Source organism: Urocampus carinirostris, chromosome 6 (assembly GCF_059441175.1).
Source record: "Urocampus carinirostris isolate Australia breed hairy pipefish chromosome 6, RoL_Ucar_1.0, whole genome shotgun sequence".
Lineage (NCBI taxonomy): Eukaryota > Metazoa > Chordata > Actinopteri > Syngnathiformes > Syngnathidae > Urocampus > Urocampus carinirostris.
In genome coordinates this window covers 27,729,618-27,743,961 of record NC_142354.1, presented here as the reverse complement: position 1 = coordinate 27,743,961, position 14,344 = coordinate 27,729,618, and the positions used below count along the sequence as shown (strand labels likewise).

At 40.2% G+C, this 14,344-nt stretch overlaps 1 protein-coding gene across 3 annotated transcripts; it reads right to left on the bottom strand.

Moving 5' to 3' along the window:
• Nucleotides 1–8: 8 nt before the first annotated feature.
• Nucleotides 9–12,759, bottom strand: inpp1 (inositol polyphosphate-1-phosphatase). 3 transcript variants are annotated; one of them, XM_088338550.1, is made up of 6 exons: nt 12,547–12,759; nt 9,865–10,080; nt 8,155–8,215; nt 4,755–4,955; nt 4,516–4,690; nt 9–2,143 (listed from the first exon to the last, which is right to left on the bottom strand). In XM_088338550.1, exons 2-6 carry the CDS (start codon nt 10,066–10,068, stop codon nt 1,654–1,656), a joined length of 1,131 nt encoding a protein of 376 aa, XP_088194676.1. In that variant the 5' UTR covers nt 10,069–10,080; nt 12,547–12,759; the 3' UTR covers nt 9–1,653. The 3 variants fall into 3 exon arrangements, with proteins under 3 accessions (XP_088194676.1, XP_088194678.1, XP_088194675.1); XM_088338552.1 differs by having other exon boundaries at nt 12,556–12,759; XM_088338549.1 differs by having other exon boundaries at nt 12,582–12,759.
• Between the last annotated feature and the right edge of the window lie 1,585 nt (nt 12,760–14,344).

The window sequence follows — 14,344 nt, the reverse complement described above, 5'->3', positions numbered from 1 at the left end:
ATCACAGGTTGAAAGTCAAATGGTCTGTTAAAACATGGCTCGGAAGGCAGTTTTGCTATTGGCTCATCTCCTTACAAGGAGATGTTTGAAAGAGGTGCACATGACTGCACACCGTTTCATATGCTTGGCATATTTATAGCTTCTGACAGGTCAGCTCAACAAGGAAATGAAACTTGACATTGTAACAGCTCTATCGCTTTTTAGAGAGGATAATCCCTTTATAATTAAAACAAAAAACACCATATAGAGAAGCAAAAATTATAATTCAAATCAGTACAGTAGACCCCTGAAATTCAGCGCCTGTTTTCACTTTACTACGTAAAATAAGATGTTTTTTGCCCCTCTTTATGGAATTTTCTCCAATATACAGGATCAACATCGAGTTATTTCACAAAGCCAAAAGAATATTAAAATCATCTTTGCTGTGTTTGTGCATAGGATGAGTCTCTACAGTGCCAGTCTGCTATTGGTTTGTCTTCTAGCATTGTGATAATGCCACTACGCTATTGGCTGAACTACCTCCCAGAATGCCTTTCTTCATTCAGTTCATGATCTTGTGTGCCTTGTTAAGACTTTGCGTGAATACAATAGTAAAATGGTAAAAAAATAACTAAGCAAAGCTTGCGATTATCAAGAAATTTAAATGAGGAATATGAATTGCTACTCTGCGGTTTTCGTCGGTATGACGAGTTACGTCTCTAAGATGCCTGTCTGCCATTGGTCGACCTATAAAATTCTGGCCTGTTGTTGGTTTGTATCACGTCATGAAGATGGTGATACGTTGGTGGCTGAACTACCTCTCACAATGCAATTCTCTTCAGTCAGTTCAGAATTTTGTGTGCTTCCTCAAGACTGCGCGTCAGTGATACAATACTGTACTTTTGGTACTGTAGGCGCCATGGGTCCCAAGGCTTGCCAAAACAAGTTCAAATTGCAAACCATGGACTAGAACTTGCAATTATCAAGAAATACGAAGAAGGCACACAAATTGCGAAGTTGCATGGGTGTAACCAATTGAAAATCTGGACAATTGATAATAGGCAATTAAAGCAAAAACATCTTCTGAAAACTAAAATAAATATTGTCACAGGTAAAAGTTTTGAAAAAGAACTTCATTTTTAATCTGCCGTAGTTGCACCCCATCTGCATCGACCTGCTACTCCACCCGACCAGCTCAAGTCACACAGAGTAAATCAAATGTCCCCTTTAAATGTATATTTATAAAGTTAATTGATCATATCCACATACATTGTTAATACTATAAACTGTTTTGGTTTTTTGTTTACAACGCATCAGCAAATTACAGGTTTCTATCTCCCACAATACCGAAAAATCCCTTTACAAATCCAACGTCAGAATGGATTGTCATGTCCTGGGGTCTACTGTACTAAATTTTCAGAAACTCATTTGGCCCACATATTATATATATATATATATATATATATATATATATATATATATATATATACACACACACTGTTAAAAACAAAAATTCAAAGGGTTAAACATGTGAAACTGGCAGATGAGTTATTTTCATCTTTAAAATACAATATTTTCCGGACTATTTGCCACGCCTCTAACAATTCCTTACGTGTCAAAATAAAACCATACGCTGCTCTGGAATTAAATGGATTAGGGCTTCACATAATTAAACTAAACTTTTCCTCTTAGAGCATCCATGATGCTTTTTAGCTTGGAACAGTCTCTATATGCAACCAGGCCTCCGTAGTTAGCCCAACGATCAGCGCCTTTACCCTCAGTGTAAGGTTGGTTATACGTCAGTTCTGTCTTAGCCTCAGAACTGAAATTTAGACTCTTGGTCAGGTCGGCAACTCCCCCACCTAGCGCTCGGAGCAGCGCGTGGGGCGCGCACGAGTCCCACTTGAAGGTGCTTCCTTCTGACAGGACGTAGAAGTCAGCCAGGCCTTGGATGACGCAGAGGATTTTGTAGCCTGCTCCTGAAGCGTACATCAGGTTTTCTGGCCCGCACAGGGAGGCCAGGCTATCTTTTACAACTTGCTTCTCGCTGGAGCTCAGCACCACCGACAGGGATCGGCATCCTTTGGCTCCGGTTTTGAGCTGTGACACAGAGCACACGTTGACGTCGCCGCAGCACACGCCCCAGAAGAGCTTTCCTCGCCATCTGGAAACAAGACATCTAGACCATTAACTCCCATTGACTAGTGACTAGTGATGAGCCAGCTCACTTAAAGACGCTTTCTTTAACCCCTTTTTTTGCTGGAATTCTGAGTAGTAGGCTTTAAATTTGTTGACCCTAAAAAATTGAGTACAGTTGCCCTTTTACACACAAGCTATTGTCGTTATCTTAGTGCCGGACGTGCGAAAGAAAATCCCAGTTTCGAGAATTCCCAGAGGGCGGAGTGCTCGAAATGGACCGGCATAGGGATGCAGTGAGTGCAGATATCAAAGCCACGAAAGAGTTTACATAGGCTTCGCTAATTTCTGAAGAAGGTTATGTCCTTCTGCAAATGTATAACTGTTAGCATTGTGTGCTAATGCCAGTTGTGACAACAAAGTAAAGCCGCCGTTGATGCATCATGCAGAGAACCCATGAATATTTAAGGCTCAAGGTTGGCAAATGCCATTTTCCTTCGTGGTAAGTGTTCATAATAAACTCACATTTCATTAATATGATCTAATTTATTTTATTACTGTATTTTTAATATTTGATTACTATTTAAATATGTTTCAATGATCGAGAAGATGTGTTTTGTAGCCATTTAGGGTCAACTTAGATGTGAAGCCAGGAATGAATTATTTGGTTTTCTGTTATTTCTTATGGGGGAAATGCGTTCGAGACTAGAAATTCTAATTACGAGCTCGATCTGGGAACGGATTAATCTTGTATGTAGAAGGGCCACTGTAAAAAAAAAAAAAAAAAGTTCAAATTATTTTGTAGTTTCAAATTGTATTTTGGTCGATAAATATTTTACCGTAATTTAAAATATCAGGTCTTTTTCAGGGATAATGTTTTTTTTTTTTTTTTTACATAAAAATGTAATATTCTTTATTTCAGGTAATTTATTGTGACATTGGAAACTAAATTTACATTTTGTTGTGTCACATGGTTTTCAGGGATTCCGTCTTCAAACGAACATTGTGTATATTGAGGGCCTCTTATTAGTAAAAAGTCTTTGTTTATTAAAAACAACAACGTTGATTTGAATTATAAGCAAAAATGTGTGAATTATCAGATAAACATGCATTTTCTAAACTTACTCAGGTCAAAAAATGTATTTTACATAACATGAGGCTCACCTACAGGGAGCTGATGTGATTGTCAACCGTCTTGCTGCTAAGGTTACCCCCCAAAAAAACAAAACAAAAAAAGGCTTGTGGAAGGCTGGGAAATAAAATGACAAGACAAATAATGCCTTTTGGTCACTTTAAATCTCTAGCTTTTAATGTTCCTTGTGCATTGCACAACATCATCGTGACATCTATTAGTGAAATATTACTAGGGTTCCTACAGCTTAAGGCAAGTTGAATTCAAGACTTTTTTTTAATGACTCCTCAAATCAAATTTTAGAACAAGTCGACAAAAACACAATTGAATGAAACAAACAGGAAACATGAATAAGGAGCAATTTCAAACAAATCACATTTTGGTCAAGTTGAAAATTTCCATCTCAATAACAGCACTCTCTAAACTAAAAAGGATGTTTACAGTGAAAACAGGCAGATAACAACTCTTCTGCGACATTCATGAAGCATTTTTATCATGATGCATGAAAAAAAAAAAAATATTAAATCGTTTTAGTTCAAACAAACACAAATCTTATTAACAATTTCACATTTTCAAGACTTTCGAAAATTGGATTTTAATGCCAATTAAGGCCTTATTTTTAGAATGATGATTTCAATGCCTTTTAAGACTTTTCAAGGATCCCTGGAAACCGATTACACAAAAAAATAAATGCAATTACAATTCATTAGTAAAATACATTTTTAAAATTAATTCTTAGGTTATTTTGTTTAAATTGTTATAACGATTGGTAATATATCAATTAAAGCAATACAAATATGAATAGCGCGCAGATCGGTGGCGCAGTGGTTAGCGCGTGTGCGGCACAGTTCTGAGGTCATGAAATCGAACCTTCCTGTGTGGAGTTTGCATGTTCTCCCCATGGGTTGCGTGGGTTTCCTCCGGGCACTCCGGTTTCCTCCCACGTTCCAAAAACATGCATTTCAGGTGAATTGGCCGGTCCAAATTGTCCCTATGTGTGAATGAGCGAGTGAGTTGTCTGTCTCTGTGTGCCCTGCAAATGACTGGCAACCAGTTCAGGGTGTCCCCTGCCCACTGCCCGAAGATAGCTGGGATGGACTCTAGACCCCCGCGACCCTACTGAGGATAAGCGGTGCAGATAATGGATGGAAATATGAAGAGCCTGTTTCCTAAAAATCATCACTTCAATGGCAGTGAATAAGCTGTAGTTGGATCCTGTCCTGTCCATAATCCATTATGGATACACAGTAGTTTTCCATGCAACTCACCTTCCACTTGCAGGATCTTTATTGTTGAATGGCTGATTGATGACACCCATAACGGGCTCACCCGTGCTTCGGAGGTAAACGCCGATGAGCACCAGGGCGCAGTGCAGACCCGAAGGTGACAGGTGGCCCTCCTCCAAGACCTCTTCACGACCTTCTATGTACTGGCTGGTGGCATCTGAACCCAAAAGCTGCCTTTGACACTCAAACCCCGGCGCAGTCCGGTTTTGCTTGGCACTCACCTATCGGGTCAATCCATATGCCGAGCTCGGAAGGGCTGAGGGGCACGGCGATCCCGTCCGCGTTGGCATCGATAGTTTTCGGGTCCTGATGGATAGCCCCTGCTAGGAGTGCCGCCGCAGTCAGGTCGCCATCCAGCACGGTAGCCAGAAGCGCTGCCGTCTCCTCTTCAGTGCCACGCACGGTCACAGTCACACTTTCGCCTGAGAGACATTTGAAGAGAGGCTTCAGTCACTTAAAATTATAACATTTTTCATGGCCAAATTCAAGCACTTTTTAAGGATATTCAAAGCCAATATTTCAAACTCTCAAGTGCCATTAAAAGAAGAAATCCCGTGTGATTCATGTGTTTTTGCGATCCACAAATAAATCTTTGCTTTACATGTGCCATTTTTAGATCTACAGTAAATTGCGAATATATTTGTGGGTCTAAACAATACGTGTATAAATATTATTTAGACAAATCTTTCACCATTTATATGTAATATTTAGCTTACATTTTCAGATACAGGAAGTTCTTCTCATTACATATTACTGGGAAACGCTATCATAATTTTTTGCACAGTCCATAATAAATATCCATAATTGATACGTAATCCTTGTACTAATACACATTTCATAGTGCCCCGTTTACGTGTAGTATGCACCCGTCCTCTTAGGGGAAAACCGTAGGGGGCGATGGCGCTTCATAGCCATACAAACTAATGTCAACTGCTGTTAATCAAGAGAGAAAAAGAAATGCAATGGCAAAATGAAGCCACCAGAGAGCAGTGTCGGCATCACATTTAAGCAGACTTCTTGTAAGACATGGCAACGATTTCAAGGATTTACAAGCACTTCACCCAAAGTTCAGGCACTTTCCAATCCTTGAAAACACAACATTAAATTGTCAAGTGTTTCAAAGATTTAAGCACTGTATGAACCCTGCATCCATTGACGTCCATACATTTTATCGTCAGTTATCAAATTCATGCCAATAAAACATCTAGCCATCAATGGCAGTGTTAATTTTTTTTGTTTTTAATATTGGAAGCCTGCAAAGAAAATCGCATAGGCCATTTTCTTATTTTGACTACAATATCTCACTGTTGTTGTCTAATTATTATGCACCGTTTACATCATTATCATGAGAGGCCAAAGGTGGGCAATCTACGGCCCGCCAAAGTAAAATGTTATGACCATAATGCGAATAAATATAAAATGGTTAAAAAAACAAAAAACGAATGAAAATGTGTTAATTTGGTGACAGTCTTATCCTTAGATTCCTCAAGATTCAAATAGTTGTCTACATTTTTCTTTACTTGCTATTTAAAAATTATGTTTTTTATTTCTTGACAAAACATTTATAAAATGTGATGGAAAAAAACCTCTGAGCTTGCTGTATTGCATTTTAAGTTTTTCAATACATATTATCAAATTCAGCGCCTTAAAAGGGGACATAATTTGTTACTTTGCTTTCGAGGTAAGATCTTGAGCCCAAGCCCAGCCCGAACGTAATTCATCTTGCTCAAAATTATCCACCCCTCATTGTTCATTGTGGAGGATCTATGCAATGGCTTCCGTCCACCTCTAGGGAATTGCAGCGCAGTCGGGTCCGATAGGTTGACTTCGCCACACGCTTATCCGCGTTACTGTCAGACACAGGGAAGTGGGTCGGGGGGTCGGAGTTGGCCCAAATCACCCCTCCTTCTTCCTTCTCCTCACAGATAAAATGAAAATGTGTTTGCTTCGGGCTAGGTCCCTCAACTCAAGTTTTAACTGGTCGGTCTTTAATACCCGTAGGCGCCAGGCTGGATTTTTTTTTAGGCTTGATTTTACCTCTACTTTTCTTTAATTCTGAGCATTTTAAAATCAGTTTAATTATTTTTTTTCATACATAAAAACAAATATAACATTATACTTGTAAATGTTTGAATGTTTGTTTCTTCTAAAATGCATAACGTCGCTGCCATTCTGAAAAGACTTTGATCTTTTTTTTTTGTCTTTTTTGATTTTTACCTGAACGGAAAGTTCCACAAATATTCCCAAAAAATAGAGATAGGCCCACATTATCTTTTTCCCCTCATGTATTGCCTAAGGCAGGGGTGTCCAAACTACGGCCCGCAGGCCTATTCTGAAAATATAGAATATGGCCCGCACATGGCGCTTGAGCTCAACTCTGTTGCACTTCTCAGTTTTAACACTAGATGGAGCCAGTAACGGAAAAGGTGCTTCTCCACCCATGCATTTGGGATCCCCTCAAATGGAAAACATTGGAATTGTGTTTTCTTTGGTTATTCAATGAACCTTCTTGTCATTCATTTGAACTGTCGTTGAAATTCAAAGTGTATAAGTGTGAAACTTATTTTGACACAAAATAGATTGATTGTTCATTTTCAACCCTATCAGTGCAGATAAACGATAAAAGTTTGCTACTAAAAATAAAAATTAGAGTAGATTAAAAATGAATAAATCATCCATTCATCCATTATCTGCACCGCTTATCTTCAGTAAGGTCGCTGGGGTGCTGGAGCCCATCCCAGCTGTCTTCGGGCAGTGGGCAGGGGACACCCTGAACTGGTTGCCAGCCAATCGCAGGGCACACAGGGACAGACAAATCACTCGCTCATTCACACCTAGGGACAATTTGGACCGGCCAATTCACCTGACATGCATGTTTTTGGAATGTGGGAGCAAGCAGAAGTGCCCAGAGGAAACACACGCAACCCACGGGGAGAACATGCAAACTCCACACAGGAAGGTTCGATCTCATGACCTCAGAACTGTGCCGCACATGCGCTAACCACTGCCTTGCCATGCAACCCAAAATTAAACATATTTAACAAAATAAATGTTACCACTCCTTAAACCTAGAACAAGTCCAGTAGCTTTTCTTTCCTCTGTCTAACAGCATAGGAGCTACACTCAGGTATTGCTGAGGTTTGTATTCGAGAATGTATCAGTATATACAAAAAATGTAATCAACATTTTTTTCTCCTCCTGGCCCGTTCAAAAAATGTTTAAGCCAAGGCCCTTTTGAGACCTAGAAGATTTAATAAGAAGAATGTGCACAGGGGAAAGCTTTTAGAACAAGTTGGAATTTCTTATCTGATGTTTGCGTAAAAATCCATTGATGTCTTCTCTCCTTATTTTGAGAGTCTAATGAACTATACACTTATCCGGCAATAAATGAGTTTGGCGATAAATGTGCACCAAGCCATGGTTTGGGCACGACTGCTTTAGATTGACCTAATTCTGAAATTTTACACTAACCAGTAACAAAAAAGTAACTCTCAGCCCTAAAAAAGATTGATAACCCCTGCTTTGAAGGAGGTTTAGTTCCGCTACTCATCCATTTTTCGTTATTGTAAAATTCACTCTAAGCCTTTTTTTCTCATAATACCAAATCACTGCTCTACTTACCAAGTCCATTTTCAAACTTGTTGGATTCTTCTCCGTGAATGAAGCCGACCATCTCAGGGAACTGAGCACAGCGACAAAAGGGAACATTAGCGAGACGGAATTAGTGGTACTGTATATATTCATGTATAATGCGCTTTTTTTTAACATGAAAAAGAACTCAAAGTTTGGCTGCACAGTCTGTTTATGAGAAATAATTAATCAGAAAGATATCGCTAAGCATAATCACAACGTTGGTCGCAACGAGACTCAAGCACGGGTTACGGTAGTGAGAGCAATTCAATCTAAACATTGGACCATCAGTTACGTAGATAACATAGGAAAAGGCTTAAGGTTTTATCTCATTATCACATTATTTTTAGTTTCGGTAGCAGAGGTTAATGTTAGAGAATGGAGAAAACCAAAGGTCGTCCTCAAAGATATAAATAAACGTAAAAAAGCACGACAAGGGAAAAAAAAAACTCTTTGGTGTATCTTGTGATTAAACGGACTTTGAAGGACATTAAATAAATGGATGGTAAATTTAAGTCGGTATTGAGTTCAATGTTTGTCATTTGTTATGCTTAGAATAGACTAGTACAACATAATTTATTTTAATTGTAACATGTGAAATGTACAACAAAATTAACATTTGACTCTGGTACCATGAATACAAATAGTGCAATGAAGAGCTAAAATCGAATTCCTTTTTGTAAGTAATCTGTACCAATAGTCTGCAACTGCTGGGCCAGGGATCGGTACTGGCCGTGCAAACGGAAACAAAAAATGCATTATTTTTTGCTTATACCAAAATTCATAGTTTTGGTGCACGTTATATGAGTGTTATGATAGTATGTCACCATAAATGAGCAATGATTGATCCGTTAAAAAAATAGCGTTATTTGCTCAGCAAGGGTGCAACGGGAAACGAACCAGGATTGCGGCAGTGATTGTGCTGAATCCTAACCACTAGGCCACTAGGGTTTAAGACATCAATGGAAAAGGCAGTTGATCTCATCATCACGCTGTTTCTACTCACTGTGCCATGTTGAACAGCGTTGTAACGGAGTATTATGGGAAACAGTCTAGCCAAAACAACGTTTGGAATGAGACATCGTGAGTAAAAGTAGTGTGGTGATAAGAGCAAATTGAATGCCTTTTTCTATGTATGTCATCTAGATCCCCGGTAGTTTAGTGAGTACACAGTGGATATAAAATTATTATTATCAATGTTATTGTTACCAATGTTTTTATTGGTCCAGGCTATGAAATGAAATGAAATGATCTGCATTTATATAGCGCTTTTCAAGTCAATGACTTCCCAAAGCGCTTTACAATGTGCTCCACATTTCCCAATAGCGGCCTTGCAGCCATGTAAGGCGCTAACCTGCTTATTGGGGGTCTTAGGGGTTCAGTGTCTTACCCAAGGACACTTCGACATGTAACACGGACGAGTCGGGATTCGAACCAGGATCACTTGATCCCAAGACGAGCGCTCTACCTCCTGAGCTACTGCCGCCCCATGAGAATATAGACAGACTGTAAATGCGTCTGTGGTACAGGAACAAGCTATATCACTGGTGATCAAGAAGTTAGGAGCCCGGGTTCGATTTCCTTTGCAGTCGAACACAATGTTTGAGCTGAGAAAAAGTGAAACAAAATTAAATACCGATATTCGAGTGCGCTTCATACACGAACATAGACAGCAACCATAAGAAGCGAATGGCCCCGTACCCGAGCCCCGACATCGTGTCGGATGACTTCCTGGATCACAACATCCGCCAGCGTCTTGAAGTCCTGCACAAACTTCTTGTTCTTGTCATCCCCGGTCTTTTCTTGGACCAGGAGCTGAAAGAGGGGTGCCTCCTGCCTGCAGACCCGAGCCACATTGGCAGCTTTCTCCGATACCCGCAGCAGCAGCTTCAGCAACTCGGCCATGTCCGCACCTCGCTATGAAGATTTTGGTCAAAACACGAATGGAAAAGTGTGGTTTGTATATGCTGAGCTTATTATAGCATGGAGTGAATATAGGGCATGTGGGGAGAGGAAAAAGTGCGGTGGAAGGATGTGGGTCATTGCAGCACAAAAGTTGACAAGTCTCTCTAAGGCATAGGTGTCAAACTCACACCCCTTGGGACACATCCGGCCCGGCATACAATTATAACCGGCCTGTGAAATCATCTACTATAATGGCCAAGCTCTATGAAACGCTGATGACTATCAAACTATAGATCCCACAATGCAGCACTTCTGCTGCCGCCACAAGACTTCGTAAAAATGTTCCCACATCAATTGAGTTCACTGAGAAAAAGGACTTACAGGTGCATTAACAGTGAGTCTTGCTGTGGATTACGCAGATACTAAACCCTCGCAATGGCCGAGCAAAAAGTTGTTCCGGATAACGGAGCCTTTTAAAACCGAGGAGTGGCTAAATATTTGTTAACTGACATTGCCATTGATCTTTTCTTCCTCATGCCATGAGGCTCTTTAACTCCACCCGGCGGAGTAAAGGCCCACATTAAGCCACACCCCCTACATTGCATATTATCGTACTTTTAGTGCAGTGTGTATTTTATGTAGCACTATTTAAATACTCTATACAACACGCTACAGTGGGTATTAGCATGTCACATTGGGTATTTGTATATTGTATTCTTTTTGCTTTATTATTGTATTGTTCTCAGTGAAGGGATGCTGCTGGAAATGTGAATTTCCCTGCGGGGATGAATAAAGTATCTATTTAGCTATCCATCTATTGCCGGCAAATCCGTGTGTCTTCTTTGTGGAGCTTATGTGGGCGTAAGTAAGGAATTTAATGTAAAACGACACAGCAAGACAAAACATCAGAGTAAGCTGAAAAACATGAATGCAGAGCAGAAGATACAGAGAGTTGAAGAGTTAAAGAAGAATATGAGGATGTTTTTCACTGAAGCCAACTCCCAAAGTGAAAAGCACTTATTTTATGTATATTTCATTATTTTTTCATTCTTTGAATTTGTATGGTTTTGACAGACTTTTATGGAGAGCAAAGTATTTTGAGTTAATTAATGTTTACCTTCATTTACTCCGGATGATATTGCTGTCTATTTTAAAGTCATATTTATGTTTTAAAAGAGTCATAAAACATATTTATCTGACACCCCTGCTCAAGGCATACGTGCCTACGGCCAAATGTGGCCCGCCGCATCATTTTATAAGGCCCGCAGGAACTTAAAATGACAGAGCATCTAAAAAAAACAGGGCAAAAGATTACTTTGACCAAAAACTACGTGACCCATCAAATGAAGTGGAGTGATGGCTCAGCACCACTAGACGGCATTTTCTAATGATGCCAATGATTGCAATTTAAAAATAAATGATCCTAATATTACCCAGAAGGTCAGGTTAATTGGCCAGTTCAAATTGTCCCTAGGTATGAATGAACCAGTGAGTTGTCTGTCCCTGTGTGCCCTGCGACTGGCTGGCAACCAGTTCAGGGTGTCCCCCGCCAACTGCCGAAAGGTAGCAAGGATGGCCTACAACAACCCCACGACCCTACTGAAGATAAGCGGTGCAGATTATGAATGGATGGATGGTTGTGATCCAAATAGATTTTTTCTTTTTACAATTTTTGATCAGCGAACATTAGAATCATCTATTCCAAGGTCAAGGTCAGCCTCTTTCGAAATCAAATTATATTTCTAGATTACGAATACACAGGTGCACATTTGAAAACAATATTATTTAATGGAGCACGGTGACATGTTGGTTAGCGCATGTGCGGCACAATTCTGAGGTCATGGGTTCAAATCCAGCTACCAACCTTCCTGTGCGGGGTTTGCATGTTCTCCCCGTGCTTGTGTGGGTTTCCTCCGGGCACTCCGTTTTCCTCCCACATTCCAAAAACATGCATGTCAGGTTAATTGGCCGGTCAAAATTGTCCCTAGGTGTGAATGAGCGAGCGAATTGTCTGTCCCTATTTGCCCTGCGACTGGCTGGCAACTAGTTCAGGGTGTCCCCTGCCTACTGCCCGGAGATGGCTGGGATGGGCTCCAGCACCCCCGCGACCCTACTGAGGATAAGCGGTGCAGATAATGGATAATGGATGGATTATTTAATGGTTTGCACTGTCGAACATCAGGCGTTATATAATTATATATATTTACCAGTGTAGTGTTTTTAAAGCAAATACTATTGAAAAAAAGATGAGACGTTGAGTGTCACTCAGGTAATACAGAACTTGTACATAAATACAATACTATTGCGGGTTTTTTTCTTAAGCTGTGCAAAACATACTGCACCTCATATGCAGTTGTTGACCTAAACGAGGCATTATGAAAGATAGCGATTGATATTAAGAAACCCTGACAGCTTTCAGGGCGGCTAAGGTGTAGGTTAGCATGTCAAAACAATCAGCAAAGGAATGCAAAAGCTCACCGAAAACACATTTTAAATCTGCACCTTCTTAATACCTCGTATTGTCCTTCTCGAAAACAGAACCCTTTTCTCCGTCCTTCGGCAGCCGGATCACGGATTTTCAAATAATTTATGTGACTTTTACGTTTGCAAATGCACTAATCACAAGTGGATTCCTTTTTTCGTTCCGAATTCTCGACGTCATCGTAAGGAAGGCGGTCGGTGGTGCGTTCATGTTCTGGCAACCAGGAAATGAATGAAGGTGGGAGCGTGCAAGTAAACAGGAAGCGGGGGTGTGCGGCGCGTTCACTGCCATTAGACTTTGCAACTTCAAGTAAATCCTCATAAATGGGAATCTTTTTTAATTTAGAATAGAATAAAATAGAATAGAATAGAATAGAATAGAATAGAATAGAATAGAATAGAATAGAATAGAATAGAATAGAATAGAATGCTTACAACGAGATTAGACGTGACAATAAACATGAAATACAAGATTCATCAAATGAAAAAAGATTTAAAATGAAAATACAAAACTGGCCTCAATTGTATGTTCATCAAAAAGACTGCAATGGCATTTAGCAGCAACATCAGAGTACAAATGTCTATCTATCTATCTATCTATCCTGGTTAAATCCCTCGAGAAGGGTGACCGACAGCAAGACAACACATACAAAAATAAATAAAATAAAATAAAATAAAGTAAGAAAATAAAAAGATAAAAAGGGAAAAAATACCAACAAAAAAATAACACACACAGAATTTTTTAAACTATGGCCAACCCACATGCCCAAAAACCCAAACAAGTTAGGCACCTCGGCACCCAAGTTGGTCATGCTTTCGTCCCTCCAGATGAAACGGGACACAAGAAAGCGGCCATGTCACTCGGGTCAGGGTGACACAACACACTCTTTTGTTCAACAGCAGGCCGGACAGCTTTCACTGGTTTACCCCTGCCGCATCATACGGGTGCCCTGCCCATCCTTAAGAACGCGTCCACAATCCCACTATCCTTTCACAACACCTCTCCACTCCTTTTTATCACCAACAAGAGCTCAAGCTTCCACTATATTTAGACCTCATCACACAATCCATCCACGTCAATCGCGAGCTTCCTCTTTGTCTCCTTCCGTTTACTTCTTCTCCAGATCCTCTTTAACATTTGCTCCTCATCCATCCTCTCCATTTGTCCAAACCAACCGAGTACTCTCTTATCCACACGCTTACTCAGCTCCACTACTACTCCAGTTTTGTCTCTCACAATTTCATTTCTCAATCTATCCAATCTTGTCATTTCTAACATACTCCTCAAACACTTAAACTCAAAAACATTTAATTTCCTTCTCAAATCTGCGTTCAGGCTCCAAGTCTCTGCACCGTACAACACAGTCGGCACAATCACACTCTCATACAGTCCCCTCTTAACATCCATACTCATACTCTTGTTGCTCATCACTCTCCTCACGAGCACCCAAAACCTTACTTCTTTGATTCACTCTGTGCAATAATTCGCACTCCATTCCACCAACTGCAGCCACATCACAACCCAACTTCCTAAATCTTTTAAACTTCTTCCAGCACCTGTCCATGCAACCTTATTTCTAACACCATGCCCACTCCATCACGTGAACACTTCATCACCTTAATCTTCCCAACATTGACACATAACTTACGCCTATAACACACTCTTCCAAACTCCATGACCAACTTTCTCAATGTTTCCTCAGAATCAGCCACAAGCGCTTTGTCATCTGCAGACAACAACTGACTTACCTGCCCCACCGTTCCACTGTTCTCCATCATCTCTACCCTTGCATTC